Below are 25,212 nucleotides of genomic sequence, written 5' to 3'. Positions count from 1 at the left end.
ACGCTCAATGTTGGCACGAAATGAACCTATTTACAACACAAAGATGTGCCACTTTCTTAGCTCGACATGTGCTCTTAATGACTCCAGTCCAGTGTTAGAGAAGGTGACATGGTGAACGCATTGATCCCTGATGCCTAAAAACAACATATATAGTGTGTTATACTGTTAAATCCCTTTAATCCTAGTTTGTGGTCTGGTGAATTGCTGGATCCTTCGCTCAGACAAAGATGGCAGCAAAAGGCATAAGGTCTGTATTCATTTATATCCAAAACTCGTGGGACACTTCGCACCAGGGGCAGTGCAAGCGGAGAGCTTTCCCTCAACCTGTTTTGACATTTACTTTCCCACTGACCCCTTCACAGCGATGGACTGGCTGCCATTATCCACACACTGTCTCCAGCACAAGGTCAGAGCAGCCTCTCCTTCAGAATAGATTTGATAGAGCAGCAGCAGCCTTATCTGGCAGTGTGGAAGTATTAAAATGAATGTATTGTTAGTGCTGGCGGCGCGTAAACATGTGTCCATTACTGGAGCGGGAACATGGTAGTCAAAGACACGTGTTCAGAGGAGGCATGCACAACACATACGCTTCATAAGCAGGTTTGCTGGTAAGACACAAATGTGCAAATGAACCACACACAAGCATAATGTCTGGTGAGTAATTATGATGAGTTAAATACTGTAATTCAAGTTCAACCAAATTATTCGAATAAAAATGTCATTCACAGTCTGTTTAGAGTAACTGTTCAAGGTCATCAGACGACCTCCCAAAGCACATTCTTCTATAAACCTTATGGTGTATTCATGTGACACATACAGCAGAAGAACACAACAGACTTCATTAAATAATCTGCCATGAGCTAATTCATGAAATTGGTAAATGGAGTCTATGACAAAAGACTGTTAGAAATTGTTATTCAAATTCTGGTGAAAAAGCCAGAACTTCTAATGGAAATAAAAGAGCTGTGATCAGACATGACACAAGTGTTGAGCGGGTGAGATTACCCAAGTTCAGAAAAACTGTGGGAATGAGTGGACAGTCTGAGCCAGTCACTTCCAGTCTGTGTCTGTGTGCTACAGTGGGACTACACCACAGTGTTCCTCTGTCTGTAAGGGGGCGGGGGCAGCACGTTGCCCGCCTTCATGGCCGCCTCAGAGAGGTACTCCTGGTTCTCTGCCACGGCGGGCCGGATGCGTCCATTCTGTCGGTAAAAGAAGCGCGTACTGCAGTCCTGCAGGTACTCGGGGTTGTGCATTGAGGATTTCGGGGGGAGACTGTGCTGCCAGTATTCAGGATTGTCAAAAGTGGCCTTCTTGGCTTTTTTATCAAACATTATGGTGCTGGTGGTGCCTGAGTGAAGAGTGTGTCCTGAATGGACGGGGTGCAGTGTGTGGGAGGGGTAGGAAGAGTGGGGCAGGTGACCGGGGGGCAGCACGTATCCACTGGACGACACAGTGTGGCTGGATGTGGACGGGACCACTGTTTGAGAAATCGTTTTTGGAGCAGAGGCTCCTGCAACAGAGATGCCCCCCGCCAGGCCGTTTTTGTCCCCCGGGTTCAGGAAGGTGTTCAGATACAGAGGCTCATTCACATACTCCTCCTCTGTGCAGGTGGGCTGGCTCTTTGGGACAGTTCCTCCAACAACACCCACTACATGCAGCGTGTGGCAGCCGGCGCCGTCCATCACAGCGTGGGCCTCTCCATTCCTCCGGCGAGTCACAAAGGGATTTTCCTCCACAGGATTCACATAATCTGCAGAGAGACCGAAAACACAAAAAGCTAATATCTTTATTTCACATAATTTTAGGTTGATATACTATGTACCACTACTGCACACCTGTGCTGTTCTTGTCTCTCGCGGCGGCATGCTCCTTCTCTGATTTGGCGACTCGTTCTGCTAAAAGAACCGTGGGGTCTGCACTGTAGCGCTGCGCACTCCCATCATCTCCTTCACATACAATCAAAATAGAATAGTCACTGTCACTTAAATACTCTGTACTGTACACTTTTGTCCCTCTAAGATAAGATAAGATAAGATAACCTTTTTTGTCCCACAATGGGGAAATTTCAGTGTTGTAACACAGAGTAGGTACAGAAGTATAATAATAAAAAAACAAATAATTTATAAAAAACTCTTGATAAAACATACCTGCCATACCTGGAGGTGCAGAGCTAACAGTCAACATGCTGGACCTGGGAGAGACCTGTTTCCTCAGCGTCCCGTTACAGCGGGGGTCCTCCTGGCCCCGGCTGAAGACCCCCTGCACCGCTGCACCCAGCTCTTGCCCCGGCGCACAACCCCCTGCAGAGGGAGCTACAGGGACCATCCTGGGCAGAGAGGCCAGCATGCCCTCCATACAGAAGCTGGGGTCCTGGTATGCAAACTGGCCCTAAGGACACATTAAAGATCAGGATGAGACCATTAGCATTAGTTCAATGGTCCAGCCTCAGGGCCTTGTCTCACTTACACAATTCACACATATTTCTCCCTGTAGCCATCAACAAGGTTTCATTGTATTACTACATTCACTCTTAATCTTCATGTTCAATTCTCTGTCAGAATTTGAAGTTTTTGCTGTACAAAAGTCTGAGATTGACAAAACTAGGAACAAGTTTGAAAATTCCATCCCAAAAGAGGACAATCAAGCTGGCAGGGGAGACAACAAGCAGTAGCAAACAATGTTGTGACAGCATGACTGCCAAGGACGATTTAATTAAAAGAGTTTTAATTAAAAGGCTTCGCGAGGCAGTGGTCTTTGAGAGGCAGTATCAGCCCGAACCTGCTGTGTGTATTTGCGCCTTTGTTTCTAACTCCAAAGTGTTTTAAGAAGCCGACTGGGTCCTTTATTCTTCTGCCCCTCTTTTATTCCTCAACAGAGGTGTGTTTTCACTTGTTCTTTGGCCCACGCAGTGCCGGGCGTCCTGTGGTCATACTAATCAAACCACACAGCCATTTCTATTTCAGGAATCTGTCAGGATGGCACCAGATACCACACCCTCCCGTGTCCAGAAATATTTTTATTTTCAAAAACGCACATGCACAAATCCTAATATTTCATCCCCTCTAGAGTAGCTTTATCAAATTACTATTAATACTGGATCTATCACAATTTCTAACATTTACTATTTATTACATTTACAATTCACTTTTATGTGAAGCACTTTGGTGAAATTGTTTTAAATGTACTATATGAATAAACTTGAATTTATTGAATAACACAAAGATTAATTTTATGAACATAAACAAGACACATTTTAAATCAGTGCCATTTAACACAAAAGTTGTCAAAATTATGTATTTAGACCTTAATCCTTGAATAAAATACCCAAGATAAAACATTTGAATTTTAAATCTGATAATTGCACTGCCATAAAAAGCCACGTAACCACATGATACTCTATGTCCTATTTCTGAATATTCTTTGTGGTTTATCATAAAAAAAAACTAAAAAAACAACAACATATTTTGGCCTGACTTTACTCCTGTGTGCAGTTGGTTTGATAAAAGACAATTGTGTAATTGTTTTTGCTCCTCCAACACTGATATTTGGCCCAAGTCAAATCAACCAAGAAGTTAAAAAAAAGTTCCAAATGATAAAACAAAATGTGTTTTGAAGAATTTGGGCAAGAAAAACACATGTGGATATTGGAAGAGAAATGTTACCTGGTTTTGTGCGAGATCTGAATCCAAAGAAAAAAACTTTGAACAATTATCCTGGCTGGAAAAACTCACAATTGTAAAAAAGGAAGTTACCAGTGTTTTACAAAGAGAAAGAGCCAAAACAGTGTGTGCATGGATGGGATAAGAATAGAAGCTGTGAGTCTTCTTAGAGCACAATATTTGTTCCCTTGATGACTAGAGCTGTGGCAAACTCATGTGCCCATCACTTACGAGGCAATCCACATGAATGCTTTGACTTAGATCACCACGCTCCCATCATGCCTCAGTGCCCAGTTCCCACTGACACTCTCACATACAAACTCCAATAGAAATGTGATCAACAGTAGATTGTACAAGAGATGTTTAAAAAAGTGTATCATTAAAAAAGCTATGCCAAATAATGATTCTCTTTGGGAAGTTGATTTAGTTATTTTTTTTAGAATTTATTTTTCTTTCTTCAGGTCTTTGAGGTCAGTGAACTACGGGGTTTTAACCGGAAATTGCTTCAAGTAAATGAATGAATGAATAAAGAGCTCTATCGTTTCTTCATTGTGTTGGTATAAAGCTAATAACCAGGAGAGGATCTGTTGTAACCGCGATTATATCTTATGTCAGGGAACAAATCTGGATAGATACAGTCGGCTCATGAGACAACGCCCATTTTTTAACAATAAAGGATTTTTGGCCTGTAGGCTTCATTGGGCAGGACAGGTGAGAGCAAAAGGGGGGATGAGAGAGACGGGAGGACATGCAGTTAATAGTCAGCGTCGGGATTCGAACTCACAACCCTGCGCAGACTTTAGGAGTTATACTGTACCAAATACAGATATGAAGACATGGAGATCAAAGCAGTCTAACCTCCATGACGGCCCTGGCTTCGGCCAAGCGAGGGAAAGTAATAGTAAGTAAATGAACAGTGCAGCAAATAGTAACGTGATTGTGATGTCAAACTAATCAATTTGTTTTCGTGGTCTGTAAAACTATACATTTGAACATATATATTGAACGTATTCAGCTCTGTGGCTGAGTGGATAGCACATATGCCAGGCTCCACGTGAGCAGCGTTGTGACTTCGAGGCCAACTCTGATAGTTTGCTGCATGTCCTTCCCTCACTTATCCCCATTTGACGCTGCACTGTGCTGTACAATAAAGCCTTGTGTGTTTGGTAGGAAATAACAAGTAGAAGTATGTCCTCGCAATGGGCGAATGTCTCGTACCTTACTGGGGTCCATGCGTGGGCGGGGCGGGTAGGCAAGGGGGGGGTAACCATGTGGGAGCAGGTACTCCTCTGCATCCATCAGCTCCTCCAGCTCCTCCTCCTCCAACAGATTCTTGAACAACTTACTGTCTGTGGGACCGGGCAGCTTCATCCGGTCATCTCCCTGAAGACAGTGGGTCAGTAGTTCAGTAAGTATTAATATAAGAATTATTATTGAACTGAAATGAGGGGTTAAAAGGTAAATTAGAGGTTAAATATTGGTGAAAATAAAATCAATATGTGTTACTGAGGGTCTGTGTTGGTTAGAACAGGTTAAATTCAGCTGATTGGTTGTCATACTGTATGATTAGAAGTGTTAAAGTAGTAGTATAGTATATTAATGAATAACATAGTAAATGTTTTTGTCAACTTACACTCAAAACATGTATTTTTTGTTTTTTTTTACAGGCTTTGTAAATGTATTTTGACAACACTCACCTGAATAACCAGGTATCTCTGTGGGTCGCGGGCCATTCGAGTGAACTCCGCTGCCAGCTCTTTGAATTTTGGGCGACTGTCCGCATCAATCATCCAACCTGAAAAACATGCAGATATAATTATGTGAAATCAGAAACAATGCACAATAACATGGGAAATGTCACATAACTTGCAGCATACACACTACCAACAATTGCAGTTACTTAAAAAAGAAAAGTGATCACTATTGCAGTTTACAATGAACAAAATATAAAAGAATGATCTATGTATGCGATAGTTTAATTCTAAATACCAGGAGCCAAATTTAGTTTGTCTTCTTCAATAAATGCATTATGCCTTGCCCGTTCGTTATAAGAATCAGTAAATAACAGTTTCAAGCTTCTGTTTGCAAGGTTTTCTGCAGTTAAGTAATATAAACAGAGACCTGATGTCTGTTATTCTCAGATCTGCAATCTTTTGGGTGTTGTGATGACACTCATTTCCAGTTTGAAGATAAATACGGTTTTATCAGTAAAGTGGCCATATGGAGAGATGTGCCTTCTGCCAGAGAACAACAAGGCCTGGCGCCAAAGCAATCACATGACAAACAGCAGTGAAAAAAGCCTGTCGAGGTGTCCCCGGCAAATAATATAGAGACAAAACTGAGAAATGGCTTTAGACGGACCTACATACTGATACAAGAGGATCACAATACAACCACCACCTCTGACAATAGCTCTTCACTGTGTCCTATGAAATAAACAGAATAACAACGTTGTTTTTTTAAGCTACTAAATCTAGTCCTCAGGAAGACATTACTCAATTGATTAACACATTATATACTACTATCTATTACATACTTTTGCGAAGTGTCTTAATCTACATTCACTTCACCTGCAGTATACTGTGCACAATAACGGCACCAAGTACTTTAAAATGGTGATTGCACAACAATTAAACTTTCTAATACAATATAAAGGATTTGTACCAAAATAATTGACCTCTTATCTCATTACTTTACTTCTAGTTTGTCTTTTCCACCCTGCTATCCAATCCAAATTGATTTCTATTGCACTTTAAAAACAACAGCGTAGACCAGAGTGCAGTAGACAATAATGATCATAAAACAGAGCAATGAAATAGACAGAAAAATAACAATACAAACAATAGATAACAACAAACATATTCTATAATTAAAATGAATGGCCACTAGACAGATCCACTGACTTTGGAAAGAGGGGTGAGGCAGGGTTGTGCTTGGTTCCCCCTCTTGTTAGCTTGATAAAAGAACCCTTGGTACCCCTTGTTAACCATTGGCCCAAGATATTAAACAATCAAAAAAGGAAAAGGTGGTTCAAATACGACCACTGCTGTAAAATATTGAGTGTAATATTGAGTGTAATCAATATTGTTCAGGCCTCACTGGTAGATGACAAACAGCCGAGGAGTTGAGAATCCCTGGATAAAATCTGTACGTGGAATACATGACATGGAAAAAGCTAATCAGAACATATAAATTAAAGATCTTAAGCTGATTGGCTTATGACCAAAGTTTTAATCCAAATAGCACCGACCTAGATCGAAGATTTGGATAACAAAAGGCATAAGATTTTTTTACCGGATCATACAAGAGAATCAAATTTAAAGCTTTGATTATGTTGAAAGAATCATTTGGCTTGGAGAAACTTTACAAGTAGGCCACAGACTGTTTAACGTGTGTTTTATAGCTTTGGACAAGCGACAGTGAAGGAGCTGTCCTACTTGTTTTTGGGACCTTTAACAAGGAATGAGTGAGTGATTCCTATGCAAAATGACCATATCAGATCGTACGCTCATGTCAAATAAACCAAATTTGAAGGAGGGTTTGGCTCAAGGTGGCATAACATCTGTCAGCTCTGGTCAAAGCGGCCACTGCCATGAGGGGGGCATCAGTGGGGGCATTAAAGGGACAGAGGACTCAGAGAAGGACAGTGAGGTGAAAGAGTTTAGTGTAGTTTGAAATGATCTGGGACAAGGGGAGTCTGTGTGTCATAAGTGCAACATCTATGAATCCATCTCCACACATCATCAGAACAGGCCTAATGGAGGCTGCAAGGGTCAGACTGGCCACACTACAGCTACTTATATCTATAGTGACCCTGTTATATCAGGGATTTTATGGTAAAACAATAAAAAAACTCAACTGTAGCTATCTGAAAGTATCAAATATTCAGATGAATGTGTGTTAATAGTTACACTTCTAATTAAATCCAAATCTCTACTACTTTTGTACTTGAGCATATGGACAATATGCAACCACAAGAACCAAGTTTGTTCCAAATCAAGGCATTTTTGCAAAACTAAATTTACGGTTCACTGTGTAACTAGAAGAGGGTATGCCACCTGCTTGTCTCCCTGGAGATATTATTACTGTGTCTATTACAAAGTATGTCATTAAATGTATCTATCTCTATGAAGACAAGAAGGTGTGCACACAGGACAGGTCTGTGGAGAGGTGGCGCAGCACAAATTAAGGTTTTTAATCAGGATTGTGAAGCATGACATCACAGGTTCATATGTTCAGAGAACGACCCAAACAGCAACAACAGAGATTCAGTCTGAGCCTCCTGATGAAGTAAATACATATATTAGGGGACAGACACTATTTCACCCTTTAGTAACAGCATTGATTCAAAACCCTGGAACAGGTTAAATTGACCAAACTGCCATTATAATGAATCTGTCATCACTTAACGACCCCATACAAACGCTCAAGATGAAAAGATCTTGTTGCTTTGCCTGAAATGTTCTGTTGTACGGCATCAACATCGCCATGGAGAGTCCAGTTTGCTCACATATTTTGGTCAGTTTTGTTTTGAGTGTCCCGTTACATCTTTCTGCGAGACCACAAGATTCCGGATGATAAGAAGTATGTTTTTGGAGATCGATGCCCAGAAATTGACCCACCTCCTCTATCACTTTTGCTACAAAGTGGCTGCCATTGTCACTTGAATTTTTTTCAGGAACGCCCCAGCGTGGCACAATCTCTGTAATCAGAGCTTTAACCACTGCGTTGCTGGAGGCATGTTTACAAGGAAACGCCTCGACATAACGTGACCAGATGTCAACAAACACTAAACAGAATTTCTTGCCTTCTGATGGATTAAGATCAATGTAGGGCAAATCCCTGATTTATATTGTTCCACAGTGTATGTCCCGTGCACTTATCTGGTGAACGACATTTTATTACTCATTTCAAGGGTTCAATTTTATTAATTATTGTTTTTAATCGTTAAATTGGTCATTTTTATTAATCATTTTTATTGATAATTTGTATTGATAATTTATCAAATTATTGTTATTATTCATTTTTGTTGTTGTTGTTATTAATTATTATTTACTATTTTCTCCTTTGATTTTTTAGGGGGAATTGATTGATGATATGATATTAAACGGGGGTTTAAGATAATCAAAAGAGTGGTATTATAATGGCAGAAAATGGGTCATGTCATGTCATTCTAATGTTGTTTTAGGCCATGACATGTCACGGAATTAATATCTGTGTTGTTCTCCTGTGTGCAGATGGGATAAGAATATGAGGTCCTGATTATACTGAATATCTACTGTCCGGAGCCTCTTAATCATCAATTAATGCGTCAGGACCGGATTCGGTGGAAATGGTCTTTGATTAAACCTCTGAAGAGATGGCTGGAACCGTCACAGACGTGATAGTCTGGTCTATCTCTTTTTGAGCTGATTTGGGTTGTGAATATGTTATGTTTGTTACCACCTATAAACGGTGTACTTTGTAAATTGTAAAGTTAGGTAGGGACAGAACGATCTTGTCCTAGGGAGAGTGAGGGTGTTTATCCACTGTGCACGTGAATAAACTTCCACCTTTTGAGAGAGACCGAGAGACTCTGTTTCTGCTTCAAGTTATTGCCTGGTTACTCTTTACTTGATCATTGTTTACAGGAAACTGCCGTAACACAAGCAACACCCAATACAGAAGAGAAGAAATCTGAACTTTTTTTGTGTCAGGAAAGCTACAATTCAGCTTTGTTGGATGTGGTCTACACGCACATTTGACCATGACCATGTAGACGTCTATGGTGCAGATTGGCGGTTGAGGAAGACGCTCTCCTTTCTCCAGCAGATCAGGGATGTCTCTGGTGGAAATGCCATCGTAAGGCTTCCCTCCAAAGGTCATCAGCTCCCAGATCGTTACACCTAAAGAAAGACAAAGAAGTTACTCTACAACAAGAGAGGTCGCAAAATCTGAGATAGAAGCCCCATGAAACCCACTGAAGTGAATACATCAGGTTCACTAGAAAGACTTTTGACCACAGGAGATCAGGCAAGATCAGACAAGCTATGGCACAAAATAACAGGAGACAAGAGTCAGGGAGGCGCAGGAGCACAGAAGCTTGAATGCATTCATTTCCCCTCAATCATTAATAGTTAATATAACAACAAAAACAATTGACAAGCAGTGGAGTGTATGTATACTGGCATAACTGACAATTACACCATCAAATCTATTAAACCTGAGGAACACTTGGACCACAACTAACAGATGTGAGAAAAGGGTCAGTACACTTCATTTTATTTTAATTTGCCTATTTAGTCAGGTAGGTTGTTTCATTTCTAACTTCGGCAGTACAGAGGAATGTACGAGTCTGAAACATTTAACAATATTAGAACATTATTTTAAAGGGTTATTAAAAGTCTTCATGTAACAACTTACAGCAACTGAACAACATTTTAAAGAAAGTGATTGCTGTGTGGCTTGAGTTTAATGGGGATCCAAATAAATACAATCTGAAACCTAATAATTCTCATTTACAACAACAACAACAACAACAACAACAACAACAACAACAACAACAACAACAACAACAACAACAACCACCTGAAAACATACTTACCATAACTCCAAACGTCGCTCTGATGAGTGAACTTTCGATAGTGAATGCACTCAAGGGCCATCCATTTGATCGGCATCTGGCAGAGAAAGAACTTAAATAAATACAGTGTAGACAACACAATACACAGAAAATCACTATAATCAAAATATACAAATGAAAAAGACAGTCATTTCATCACATGGCATAAGATGATATCAGCTTTATATTTCAAGAGTCCAGTGGTGAGCGAGTGAGACAGACAGCACACTCGCAGTAATAACATGTCGAGGAATTTCCTTGTGTGGGATCGGCTTAACTCTATGATTATATTTGGAGGCCAATCCTATTGATTACACAGACGTAGGAGGAGGGAGGGTTCAGGTGAGGGAGCAGTGCTTCTACGACAGAGGAGGAGAGACAGGAGCGGAGGAGGTTTATCCAGTGGAAAAAAACAGGACTTGAAAAGCAATACAAAGGATGGATAAAGATTAGCAGAGGCCAGAGACTCCCAAGGACAGATTTGTTTACTACATTTATATTGTTCTGAGAGCGCCGTCCTCCAAAGTGAATATAACGGTCCAATAGAGCAGAAGAGGAGCCCAGTGAATGCACTCAGACGGGTTTACTGATGGGCCCGGTCACTCCCACTGGGTCAAACTCAAATGATTATGCCTACTCTCTGCTTTCAGATTATGCAAATAACACTAATGTTTGTGCATTGTCAGTGAGCCACAAACAAATATAAAGTACATGATTAGTTTGTTTGTAATTTAATAGTAAATACAAAAACAAAAGCAGCTTCAAACGATATCGTATTCCGTTTTAAATAGTGAATTGCTATGAAGATTAAGGACTATAAATAGCGAGTCCGCCGAGCGATTTGATCAACGAGATCAGGGAGGAATCAGAGAAGGAGAAAAAGAAAGCAGCCGGTGATGTTGTGAGGTTCAATAAAGCTCCTGACCCTCCTCCTCATTCACCTGAACATATCGTTGGACATATCGGGTCAGGACATATCGTTGCTGTCCTGACCCGATGACCTGCGGTGATGGTTAACACGGATCCAAACATCTAAGATATACGGTTATTACAGTTCTCACTACAGCCAGGTCGGAAAAAATAAATAAATTACAGCAGAGATTTTGGAATGAATTGGATTTGTTTTGGAGCTAAAACTTTAATAAATCAAGCTTGGAAAAATATATCAACAAAACTTTAACTACAATTCATCACAATCTTGTTTGTTTGGTGTGTCAGAAGTAAATTGTACACTTTTGTTGTTTCCAGATGAAAGCTCATATGTTGAAAGAGCAAATTGACTAAAAAGCTATACTTTAATGTCCCTGTGGCAGTGGAGGAATAATATACAACCCCCCGTCCTCTTATGGCGTTCCCCCCGGTCTGACAGGTCCGGTCCTGCCCTGGTCCACTCACTGACTCGACCATACAATTAAGTCATTTTCCAATATGCATCTAAATAGAAGATTAAATCACTTTCCTGTCATTTATTTTTGAAAATAAATATGTCTTTTATGTTTTGGCAATAACAAACCCCTCCACTTGGTTCAGTCTGTACGAGCGGTTTATTTGTTGCTCCAGCTGCAGCGCCGCTGATTCAACTCTCCGACTGACTATCATTCTCACGTCTTTGCGTTTGAAACGGCTTCAACACCATCTGACGGGGATTAAACGGGTGTTTTAGCTGTTTATCAAATAAGAGAGAGCGCAGGCTGAGTAAAGAGAAGTGACGAGTTTCAGCAAGTTGGCCAGTTTTCCCCAAACAGAGACTCTCATGATGTCCGGGTGTGGGTAGTTCCATTCCACGCAGTTTTGGCCCTGCCCCGCTCTGCCCCGCTCTGCCCCGCTCTGCCCCGCTCTGCCCCGCCCTGACCCGCACCCCAGCATCAACTTTTTCAACCCGTTCCTCTCTATTAAAAAAGCTGCGCATCCAAGTGCAGTGTAATTTGGACAATGGTTTAGATCCAGTCTGAAAAAGTACCTAAAAGCTCTAATAAAAGCAGGTTTTACAGGAAGCAAATCGGGTCCAAATAGTGGCGCTTGGTTCAGTTTATGTGCGCTCATTTCAGGCATCAGTGGTCAGTGTGCTCCATGTGCTCTGGTCCCGGTCTGTCTCTAAACTCCCAAAGGGCAGTGAGCGGAGGAGTTTGTGGTGAGCAGAGGCTTAGGGTTTTGACTAAGCATTCATAACTCTTGACTTAAGTGACTAGATTCAATTTAAAACAAAAGAAAAGACGTTTTATTGGTAAAAACGCGCAAACAATACTGTAATTTTGTGATTTATGAGTCGGATTTGTGCATGTTTGAGGTGCTCACCCAGCCACACACAGTTTGCGTTCTTTTATGTCGCGGCGTTGGCTGTCCGCAGTGTTTACCTTTCCTCCGTCCGCGTTGTACTCCTTCTCGTTCACGTCCAGCAGCCGAGCCAAGCCAAAGTCTGTGATCTTGATGTGGTTCGGGGACTTGACCAACACGTTCCTGGCGGCGAGATCTCTGTGGACCAGCCTGCGCTCCTCCAGGTACATCATCCCCTACAACACACAGTAAAACATATACATATAATAGCTTTAGACACCGTTGTATTGTCTCTTTTGTGAAGGATATGGACAAGTTTGTGTTTTGTCTTCACCAGCACTGCAACCAACTGACATAATCACAGCGTTAGCAGTTATACTTATTTGGCTCGTCATCATTACCACTACAGAGTTATTTTTATGGTGCCATATGCCATCAATCCTGCTTTGTTACACTTGATGAACTAATAAGAGCAATGTCCATGAAAAGTTAAAGTATAAATATAATATGTTCCTTAAGACAGTTTAAAATAATCAAGTGATGTTCAGTAAACACATTTTCAATACATCAGATCTAAATACTGATGATTTTAAGTTTTCATAATTAAAATAAAACGCAACAATACAGAATTTCTAGGCCCTAAATTGTATTCGAGCTTCACAAAAGGTACAGTACAATTTGTGGTAAAGTGTTGTGGGATTTGTCAACTAAATCTCAAAATCAGGATTTTGCCTTGATACAAAATGCTAACTGTCTTTCATAATCTCCTATTTAATAATGAAATAATGTAAAATACACTAGTACATGTCTTTAAACCAGGCTCTGGTGTCACTCACATGTTTTGTGATATTCTGAGGTCAATCCCAGTTCCTCCATTGAAATCACATTATGTTATGTTTTGCTGCCATTCTGGAATTTACAATGTTTTTTTTTACAAACTTTTAAAGGGTCTATACATCCTCCTCACTCACACATCTCCATGATCTCCTTCTACATCTCCAGCCTGGCAGAGCTCAACATCAGTCAACCCAAACATGAACTATTGCTGCTCTGCTCTGTCCAGTGGATTTCCTTGGATTAGACATTGAGAAATAAAGCAATTTTTTTCATTATCAGGTGGAAAAGTGCTTGGATTTGACAGCAAAAAACAAAAAAGCAGACATGGGTAGAACAACAAGAGTTAGCATTACTTTAAAGTAGGGTAAGTACAAAAAAAGTGGTGGCCCCAATAATAACTAAAGTAAGAGTGAAACAAAGTTATTTGGAGAAACTACTTTGAAGACACAAAACATAATATATAAAGGTAAAGTGCAAGAGCATTTAACATATACTTACAGTGGGAAGAGAAACCAACATGTTTGCTCGCGTAAGAGAACTGTTACTTCAACATGACTAAATATCACTCAAGCAGAAGTAAAAGTGCTGTTCTTCAAAAAGTCACTGAAATAAATCTGAAAAACGGTCACCATTGTGCGCGCGTAGAAAAAAACGAATGCACCATTTGGCTGAGTTATTTCTGTCTGGACATTGTGGATGGAGCTATTCATGGCAAACCGACGGGCAATAACAGGAGCTACTCGATTTGAAGCGGTGCGAGAACATGAAAACAAGGTCCGCTGTGAAACCCTAGCAAATTGGATTTATCTAGAATGTGCTGAAATGAAAGGAGGAGCTGGGAGGAGAGTGAGTGTGGGGGAGCGGGGAGCGGGGGTCTAAGAGGTGAGATTACATCGCTGAGGCTATAATCACACTGCCTCATTTGGCTGGCTCCCGGGGGAGAACATGTGGGATCTGAACACACCTGCGCACCCCCCTCGCACTCCCTCTTCCTCCACGTAAAAGCAGCTACACGGGACTGTGCAGCGCTCGAATAAAACTGTCGAGCGCACCAGTGTTGAGTAACCTCCAGATTGCAGACAGACGTTGTGTGTCTTTCCTCATTTAGTCTGATGCGGAACCATTCAGAGTCACAAGGACTAGACCAGACCTTGTTCGTGTCTGAGGTCGAGAGGGTGGAACTCAGGAACCTTTCTATCTCTGCTCAAAATGCTGGATAATTACATGTGTCCTCTATCAAACCAACATTGGACATGTTTTCTATTACTTTATTGAATACATTATTAACAGGTAACAGAAACTGGCCTTTTCATGTTATAATTAGGAATGTGGGTTGGATTAAATAAATTACACTTCTTCCCACTCCTTTTTGAGCACGTGAACTTAAATCTCTGTAGCCTACAAGATCTGCTGTTTTGACTTGTGAGTTTGCGTGTTTGAAATAAATAAGTCAATTCAAACCAAAACTTATCTTCTTGTGGTAAATAGGTAGGTAAAAAAGAACAAAAAGGTTAAACGTTTCCTGATGAGTTTTAGAATATACTGAGCAACTACTACAACTAAATGTAGACTATTATTTTGTGTTGAAGTTTGTACATTCTATTCCGGCTCTCTAGGTTGAGCGGTCGGATCCACAGACCCACAGAGGTTGGCAGAGCGATTCCAGCTCCCACCGGTGAACACTGCCGCCGTGTCCTTGGGCAGGACACATGAGCCGCCTCGCCCTCACTGACAGAATGAGTGTGTGAGCGGGTGAGTTGTTCCTTGGTCTTAAGTACTTTGAATGCCTTGAAGGTAGTATATAACTGTACAAATGTGACACGCACCATTTAGTTTGCATGATGACAACACTAATTGGCAAGTTTTCGCCCGATCGCTAACGGTTCTATCCAAGTGGTCTCGTGTTTGACAAATAGCGTGAAACACGAGCAAAAAGCACAACTAAAAGTATCATGGAGCAATATGAATGTAACTTGCCACCGGCGCCCATGTGCGGTTTGCTAATGTGCTAATGGCCACGCTGTTAGTTACTGCGGGGCTCTGTTAAAATCACGTCTCTGTGCGCTTGATGCATGTACGGTGCCGGTTTTGTGACAGATTCTCATTTGTTCATAAATCGTGGCTAGTAATCTCCTCAATTTTCAAGACAATTAAGCAGTGGAAGGAGAATGGATGAGTTGGCAAAGGGTGATCGTTCATTTGCCAGCATGAATAGATGGAGAGGCGCAGGAGATGGAAATGTGCTTCACAAATAAAGTTTTTTTCTCCTGGTTTCTGCTCATTTACAGGCTGGAACCCCATGAGCAGCTCCTGTAATTGCAGCAAAAGTGGTTGTGATTGTCATGAGAGAACTGCCGGCGTTAGAGCATGTGTGGGGGAAGTGGAATATTCACACGTTTATAGTTGTATTGCCAACAGGTCAAACTCAGAACTATACCAGAACTATACAGGAACTATACCGGAACTATACAGGAACTATACCAGAACTATACCAGAACTATACCGGAACTATACCAGAACTATACCGGAACTATACCAGAACTATACCGGAACTATACTGGAACTATACTGGAACTATACTGGAACTATACTGGAACTATACAGGAACTATACCGGAACTATACAGGAACTATACCAGAACTATACCAGAACTATACCGGAACTATACCGGAACTATACCGGAACTATACCGGAACTATACCGGAACTACACAGGAACTATACTGGAACTATACTGGAACTATACTGGAACTATACTGGAACTATACCGGAACTATACAGGAACTATACCAGAACTATACCAGAACTATACCAAAACTATACCAGAACTATACCGGAACTATACCGGAACTACACAGGAACTATACTGGAACTATACTGGAACTATACAGGAACTATACCAGAACTATACTAGAACTATACCGGAACTATACAGGAACTATACCAGAACTATACCAGAACTATGCTAGAACTATACAGGAACTATACCAGAACTATACCAGAACTATACCAGAACTATACTGGAACTATACCGGAACTACACAGGAACTATACCAGAACTATACCAGAACTATACCGGAACTATACAGGAACTATACCAGAACTATACCGGAACTATACAGGAACTATACAGAACTATACCGGAACTATACCGGAACTATACCGGAACTATACCAGGATCAAATCAGGACTAAACCAGGACCAAACCAAAACCAAACCAAAACCAAACCAAAACCAAACCAGGACCAAACTAGAATTGAACCAGGACCAAACCAGGACTAAACCAGGACTAAACCAGAACCAAACCAAAAACAAACCAGCACCAAACCAGAATTGAACCAGGACCAAACCAGGACTAAACCAGGACTAAACTAGAACCAAACCAGAACCAAACCTGGACTAAACCAGGACTAAACCAGAACTAAACCAGGACTAAACCAGAACTAAACCTGGACTAAACCAGGACTAAACCAGAACTAAACCAGGACTAAACCAGGACTAAACCTGGACTAAACCTGGACTAAACCAGGACTAAACCAGGACTAAACTAGAACCAAACCAGAACCAAACCAGGATCAAACCAGGACCAAACCCATCCATCCATCCATCCATCCATCCATCTTCTGCCGCTTTATCCGGGGCCGGGTCGCGGGGGCAGCAGTCTGAGCAGGGACTCCCAGACTTCCTCCTCCCCAGACACTTCCTCTAACTCCTCCGGGGGGATCCCGAGGCGTTCCCAGGCCAGCCGGGAGACATAGTCTCTCCAGCGTGTCCTGGGTCTTCCCCGGGGCCTCTTCCCGGTGGGACATGCCTGAAACACCTCCCGAGGGAGGCGCCCAGGAGGCATCCGGAACAGATGCCCGAGCCACCTCAGCTGGCTCAAACCCGGACTACTATTTCTAAAGCTTGTGCACACATGTTTACATCATTTTACATCATCATCATCATCATCACATTGGTCCATCAAATAGTAAATATCACGATTCAAAAAGATATTGCTATTGCTCTTTCAGTCAACTGCCATCTGTGCTTCAACATAAAGATGCACTATATCATATTTCTAATAAGTCTGCCACTTGACTCCATGGAAATGTGATTGTTGTGCCTGGAAGTCTATCTTTTGTGTCATGAATTAATCAACATGTGTTTTTACTGTCAAAGTAAAGTTACATAGAGCACCTTTAAATATAGCTTAAAAAAGACCAAATTACAGGTAGTCATCTATGAGAACTATATTTCGTTTTCATTTGAGCAGCAAAGTGAGGTGTGATATATTGTGCATCTAATGGAGAGCAGGACAGAAGGTGTAATTACTGTCAACTGGAGTCACTCTGTTCTGAACACTGACTCCTCGACAGCAAAGCCTGACTTTCCAACTCTGGACTTAGACCCTTTTATTTGTTTCCACAGCCCGAGTCGCTCTTCAAAGTGGGGCAGGAGCTGTTTATGCAGCCTCTTTTCTGTTATCTATTGTGAATAATGGTGAGGGGTTTGGTGATACTAGCGCTGCATCTGCTTGACACGGCGCATGTTTAATGTATGTTGTGGATATAAAAATGGTGCCATTGGGAACACTGAGGTGATTCACTGTTTTAGGAATGAGCTGAAACCAAGACGAGGGATGTGGGAGAGCGGAGGGGAAGCCTTAATACAATAATGATGAAAGTGGTGGGCTTTCATTTCATTGTGAGCTCCTGTGTCAGGCTGAATTTAGGAAATGGCATCAGGGGCAAGGTGAATGGGAACAATTTGTCTTTGCGCAGAGTGGGTTAGCGCTCCGCCAGGGAAAGCCTTGTACGGGTACGTTCATCTCTGTGATCAATGTGAAACGCCAGGCAGCACAAAACGATAAAACTAAGTATTCACCAAGAAACAAGTGGAGTGACACTGTAAGACAGAGGTAAAATGATCACTACTACTGTTACTAACTACTATCCACTTTTACTACCACCTACTACCACCACCACCACTAGGTGATGATGAAATGAGCAAGCTCTAAGTTTGAGATTAAAGTTAGCTGGACTATGTAACGTTTTCTGGTAGAGGGTCATGGAGACGTTACTTCACTACCTGGAAAGTTTTTTTTAAATGTGATTTTTATTTATGCAAAAAAACAAAAACAAAAAAAACTCTAACAAACTGTAAGATAGACAAGTTTAATGTCATACTGTGGAACATTTCAGGCAATTGGAATAACAACTGGAGATGGACACAAGCAGGTGATGCATCCTGCACCAAGGCTACACTACACAGTAGTAAAATCACTTCCTTAGTCTTTTCGACCATTTACTGAGATTGAATGGCTTCAAGAACGTCTTATGTATTTGAGTCAGCAGGTCATAAGAATGATGAAATTAATCACTTGCCAAAAACCTCAGACTTATTTTCAGCTGACACACACCCAATACTTCTCTAACCACTTTTAAAGAGAAGAAATAGCAGCATTTGCCAAAGAGCAAAGAAAATATGAGGAAATTAAGGCCTGGGTCACAATGACTGTACAAAAGCTTGTGATGTTTTTGCTCGTTTCCTGCACTGTTCTTAAGGCGGCTTTGCAAAAACAGTGTTTGTTTCCAACGTCTTACAAACCACCTAGGAACAATGCACCCTGTTTGTGGATCAAAAGTGCATTCTAGAGACTTATTCTTAGACCTGGTTTATGTATTCCTCAAGAACATAATCCGTTGTTTTGGTTGATCTCAAGTCTAAACATGATGACTCCTGCCTTTTTCTACTTCCTGTACACTTGTTTACACTTATGCATGTTTTACCGTTTTAAAGACTCTGAGTATGTCCATAAGTGGCTGAGTGGAAGTTAACTATAAATGTGTCTTTTGCTTTAAAGCTGAGCTTGAAAGTGGGGCCTAAGATTTATTGCCCTCTGTAGAAATCCTTATTTTATTTTTGCCATTTCCGCCTTCAGGTTGGACATCACATCCATCAACTGTGGCTGCCAAAACACGCTTTGCACAATCTTGTATCTGAAAGGTTGAAAAACAGACAGTTTGAAGTTGCATAGTTCAAAATTATGGCAAAGCTTATATATTATTTGTGAGACATGTATCAACTATAATTTCCTGACACCTGTTATCATTTTTGTTGATAAGCTCAAAACAGTTTGGGACAAGCTGGATAATAAATGCAGCGTGGAAGTGGTGACCATAAATGTAAAAGTGAACATCTGGATCTGGATGGGGAGAACCAGTGGTTGAGCTGATATGACCGCAGCCCTTCGTCCAGTTGGCTCTTATGAATTAATGCATGAAGTGGTGCATTTGACCTCACCACCTACAGAAGAGGGAGGGAATCTCACCTCGGCAAAGTAAGAAATATCCAACAAATATCTTACAGAACAATGATGTAGCAGCAAGTTATGCACAGAGAGGTGCACAGACAGACAGACAGCAAGCAAAAAAGTCTTGACATTTAGAGTAAGAGTGGAAGATAGAAACAAGTTGGGTCAGTGACACTCTAAGTCATCCTTTATCACGGTTTGAAAGCAGGAATAATCGGGTTGTACAGCTTTAATATTAGTCAATGGGATTTGCACACAGAAACCGCCCAGAAACAAGGACAGATTTGGATGTGGCTTTATCTTGTACAATGGAAGATGCAATGTGAGATCCCATTAGGGCTGAAACAAGTTAATCAATTAATCCCAACTAATCAATGCTGAAATAATCATCCACTAATTGGGAATTGAATACCTGTTAACTGGTCTACACAGACTCTGAAACATCCCACGTGCTGCAAGAAGATTTTATAGATCAGAAAGAGCAAGAATTGCCTCCAAATGACACTTTGAAAATGTGAAATGGGCAAAAACAAATCTCTACAGAACTAATAGATTAATGGAAATATCAATAGCTAGAGTAATGGATAATCCAAATAACCATTAGATACAGCCCTAGTTGCCATGGTAATTTTTTTTTACAGACAGGGTTGTGGAGACCTAAGAAGACCTAAGAATAGTAAGATTGGGTAATTGGCTGACAAAGCATGAAGACGACTGCAAAATGGCACCTGGAAGAGCTGAAGAAAGAAAGAGAACATGAGCAATATGTTGTTTATGTGTCTAAAATAGCACCACTGGAGAGCAACTACATAGGCCTGTTAGCATAAAGCATGACGGGTTCACAATGGCCAAATACTGAGCCAGACCTACACCAAAAAGCTGATTAAATGAAGCTCTAATACACACAAAATGGCTGTAACTTGATAAAATGTTAGTAATCCATTACTTTGGTTTGGTTTTCACACAGTCTAAATGTGACTGTTAAATAAAAAAGTTGCATTTCGGCTGTTTCCTGTCTTAATAATGGGTCAGAAAAGAGATTTGGAGTGGACCATTCGCAATTGAATAAAAGTCACACGATTCTTGCTCAAGTAAATCCAGGGAAACTTTATTCAGTTTCTCCAACCGTTTGTACAAGAGAAAATACCAGGTTACTTATTTGCCACGCTGTGAGTTTTAAATGTTAAGGTAATGTAATACGATCACTGCGGTTACTTCTTATGTGATTAACATTCTTCTCATGATAATATGCCCAATTCCCTATTAATGGAGTTCGATTTAGCACTAAACTACAGAAAATCACATGTACATTCAGGATTATTGAACATTTCTTTAACATAAAACATATAGAAACGGTAATCAGATTGTGACCAAGTTGTTAGCTTTCCTATAATATAGTATAATGTGGTAGGTAAAATGGAAAAAAAAAAGGTTAATTCAAAACGTTCACTTCAGAAAAAGGAATGAATGTTTAAAAATCTGTTTATTATGCAATCTTAAGCTCATGAATGCCCCATAACAGACAAACACTGATGAGCATAAAGTAACACATCCTCCCATGCAAATGCAATCATGTATTTATGCAAACGGTTCTTTTTATGCCAGGTTACACTATTATGCAACCCTGTTTCAAACAAGCCATAATTTGATTTAAGTCAGAGGAGGCGACAGATGTACTTGATTTAGCAGTTCTGAAAGTGTGACCCAGATTGTGGCACCCATCCTGGTTTCCATTATGTCACCCTGCCAGTACTTGGTCCTGCAGGCACCTTTGGGATCAGGTGGCAGAGCTACAACACACGCCAACAACATGACCTTGTCCCGGGCCGGTCCCTGACAGGAGCTGGGAGGGCCAAGGGGCGAGAGGTGGAGGAGGAGTGAGACACCAGATGGATGTGTTATTGTATTGGGCAAAGGATTCATACTGCGATTTATCTCTATTTTACTGTTTCAGTGGCAACACGTGCTGCCCAGTGGCCGAGCGGTTAAGGCACAGCACATATGCCAGGCTCCATGTGCAGCCGGTTGCAATGTCGAGAGTTCGAATCCTGACTCTGACAATTTGCTGCATGTCCTCCCTTCTCTCTCATCCCCATTTCACACTCACTTGTCCTGTCTAATAAGGACAGGCCCAAATAGTGGCAATTAAAACACAATGTATCTACAAATCACTTGCATTGCTTGTATATAACAGTACTTTTAGCAGGTAGTATGTATTTTGAAGTAGGAAGAACGCCCATCATTATCATGTGTTTAGGGAGAGTCCCACTTTTTGTGATTAAAAAGGCACCGCAGGATGCTTTTGGTGTGCAGAACTTTGGATCTGGGTCTCAAAAACTCCTGCCATGGACACAACAGATGGATACCTTTGAAACAATAAATCAAGGATTGGACAAGAATTATAAATGTCATCAGAAAAATAGATACATTTCCACCTAGTTTAGAACTGGACACATTTGACAGACATATGGGACTATATTCTCTCTCATGTGCTTTGTTTTGTTCAGAGAAAATAAAGAATCATACATTTCAAATGGCTGTACTTTTTCATTTAGACTTTTATATTAGTAATACACAGCTTTATACATGATTAATTGCACGGGCATGGTTTCAAATGACCCTAGAAGGTAATAACTAAGCTTTGCATGTTTATTAATTTGCTTTTATTTAAAGTAAATTATAATTATTGTCAATGACTTTGTTTGCTTTAAAACCAACATAATTTGAATACATTTACAGAAAAAGGCAGCTTACAAAGCTATAAAATATTCAAACAGATTCATAAATTAAATTCATTTTCTAAGTAGAAATGCCAAGCAGTAGGTGAGTCATGCTGAATGCAGTTTGTCAGGATCAGAAGCCGTGTTCATATTCAGAGCAGCTGCAGATATAAAGTACTTCTACAGATGTGAAGTACTTCTACAGATGTGAAGTACTTCTACAGATGTGAAGTACTTCTACAGATGTGAAGTACTTCTACAGGAAACACAGGGAATGAGAGGATACAGCACCAGTCTGAAGAGGACACCTGATCTCCTAATGCTGTGTGACTATTCATCAAACCTCTGCGTCTTAGCAACACACTTTGTGTTTGGATTTGTTTTTACATTGATGCACTGACTATAAAGGTGTCTATAAAATGTAACTTGATCTGGGTGAAGAGAAAATCTCCATGAATGGCAACACTTGAACTCAAAATTGTATTCAAAATATAAACATTTTATAATTTTGCTGTTTTGTGACATGTTTTCTTCTATAAAAATAATATTTCCTTTAAGGGGATGAAATCAAGTTTAATGAGCTTTTAACGTTGTAAGAGGATTATTTCCTTAACATTAGTTTATTCAAAGTTGTATTTTCTTAATTGATTCGTGAGTGTTTAAGTAATTCTGTATTTTCTTTGCAAATGAGGCTCCAGAGATTCCCAGTTTTCACCTACCCCCTATGCCACTGTAAGGGGGTGGAGTTACTAACAGGAGGTCAATATTACAAAGCAGTTTTAGATCAGTATTGCCGTTTATAATGGACAACATGTCAAATGATGATGCATAATTAGTAATATAATTGATACATACCGGTAAACACGAACCTAACCCTTTTCTTATGCAACCTTTTGAAACGCTAACTCATTCTTCCCCAGATTGCACGCTTGTCACTCAACCTGTGGCGTGTCCTGTGAAACGTGGTCGTTTCTGGGGAGAATTGATGTTCTGCCAGAAGCTTATACAACAAACGTAAGAGTATTTTTAATCGTATTGGAGTAGCCCCTAATGCCTGGCACACTGCTAACATGAGGAGTTCTGAGTCAGCAGCTGAGTAAGGCTGGGTTTGATATCTATATCTGAAGACAGGGGACGGTGGTGTAGGCGCAGCCGTCTGTTTGGGGAGCGAGGATTGCCCGAGGATGTTTGTAAAGGGGAGGCAGCAATAGACGCAAATGAGAAAGCTCTTAGGTAAATGTTGTTCGATCTAATGCCTTAAGTTATTCACTCTATCGTGAAAATATGTGCAGAAATGTATGAATTTTGAATTGACTGAGCAACTGTTGATAGTCATGCAAGTCATAGATTGTCTGCTAAACCCAAAATAAACTATCCATGAATTTAGTTTCAAAGAAAGATCTACAATATGGACAGTATACGTTTCACTATTCAATGTACTGCCAAAGTAATGAGCAATTATTCTAAGAGTTTGGATGTGTTTTCTGTTTGAAGAAAGGGTCAGAAGCAGAGGACACAGTAAAGTCTACCTTTCATATCGTGTGAAATAATGGATATATTTAAACTATTCAACAATAAACAATGTAGGGTTTTCATGCATTGTGATTGCGATAATATTTACAATCTATTATGTTTAAATAGATTATCTTCAAAGTGCATATTCAAACACATCCAGAAGCATTAACGTTTGAGAGAAGAAAATGAAAACTAATACAAGAATCAAATACATTTCAGAATAGTACATATACTGCATAGTTTTATAAAGAGTAATGCAGGATATTACGATATTTGCAGAGGAAATTATGTCACTTAATGTTTCTAAGAATTTACGTTCCCATTTTGTTTTTCCCCAGAACAGAACATCCCTGCTGCACAGAGCATCTCTTGTTCTTGAAGCCCAGATACTTCCCTTGACCATAACAGTCCATATGGTGTTCGCTTCAAAGAGATATGGGATGTAGAGCTATCAATAGTGTAGGCCTTCTTTCCTTTGAGCTCTGGGAGTATCAGAATGTGCTGGAATATTGTCCAACAAAAGCCACATTGTAACAGGACGGTTCTGCCTGGGTCATGATAACAGTGTTAACAAAGCTAAATGCAGCGCACTGATCGGGACAAATGGGCGCAAAAAGGTTTGAATAGTTCAGTTTGGTTTCCTCAGCTAATAATGATGACACTCCTGAACAACCTTGAGGTGTGACAGATTCCAGGAGGCGTCTGGGGAGCCAAAGAACGACCGGGTTTTTATATATTCCGTTTTTTTCAGATAAGGACTCTGCACAGAAAAAAGTCGGTGTTCTCATGGGCGCCAAGTCAAAGAAACAAGTTGGTATAATATAGTTTTCAGATAAGAGTCACATTTGTCTGTAGACGTGTGTATATCTATATGTCACTATCAAGTCTTGTACGGCATATTTATATTTTTTGTGGTGTTGTAGCAAAGGCAAATGTTCCACCGCATGGCATTATTCTTAACTAATTCTAAACATATCTTAACAAGACAAAACCAATAAAAGGCTTGGTTCATTTTGTTCACATGTAATCTGCTGCTATATTAAACATCAATTTGTATGATGTAGAAAACTGTAATAACCACTCAGACTCTCTCCATTGGCCGAGGAAGTTGAACTATGCTCAGTCTGAAGCCCATAAGATTTTATAGCTAATTGCACCGTGCTGAAAATTGCAGAGGTTAGGATCATTAAGACTTTAATAACATGTTTCATTCACTCAGATGTGATTGCGTTCTCTCTGGAGTTACACCCCTACTTGGGGTTGAGTGCCTTATTAAAAGATTTTTTCATTTATTTTTAGATTTTGTTTC

General features: G+C 40.4%; 1 protein-coding gene across 3 annotated transcripts in view; it reads right to left on the bottom strand.

Moving 5' to 3' along the window:
* Positions 1-243: 243 nt before the first annotated feature.
* Positions 244-25,212, bottom strand: part of LOC140359862 (receptor tyrosine-protein kinase erbB-4-like) — a 338,304-nt gene continuing 313,335 nt past the window's right edge. Inside the window, exons 21-28 of one of the 3 annotated variants that reach the window (XM_072445068.1) lie at positions 12,618-12,773; positions 10,246-10,321; positions 9,401-9,547; positions 5,360-5,457; positions 4,881-5,045; positions 2,151-2,391; positions 1,839-1,949; positions 244-1,753 (exon numbers count right to left, since the gene is read on the bottom strand). In XM_072445068.1, the coding sequence (XP_072301169.1) occupies positions 1,086-1,753; positions 1,839-1,949; positions 2,151-2,391; positions 4,881-5,045; positions 5,360-5,457; positions 9,401-9,547; positions 10,246-10,321; positions 12,618-12,773 (1,662 nt within the window). In that variant the 3' untranslated portion in view covers positions 244-1,085. The remainder of the gene's footprint in view (positions 1,754-1,838; positions 1,950-2,150; positions 2,392-4,880; positions 5,046-5,359; positions 5,458-9,400; positions 9,548-10,245; positions 10,322-12,617; positions 12,774-25,212) is intronic. The other 2 variants (XM_072445070.1, XM_072445069.1) reach the window with 2 other exon arrangements.

The sequence above is a fragment of the Eucyclogobius newberryi genome, unplaced genomic scaffold (genome assembly GCF_026437365.1).
Source record: "Eucyclogobius newberryi isolate DKJ021-1_F unplaced genomic scaffold, fEucNew1.0.hap1 SCAF_14, whole genome shotgun sequence".
Classification (NCBI taxonomy): Eukaryota; Metazoa; Chordata; class Actinopteri; order Gobiiformes; family Gobiidae; genus Eucyclogobius; species Eucyclogobius newberryi.
The sequence above is the reverse complement of the archived record's forward strand: the minus strand, read 5'-3'. Positions and strand labels throughout refer to the sequence as shown.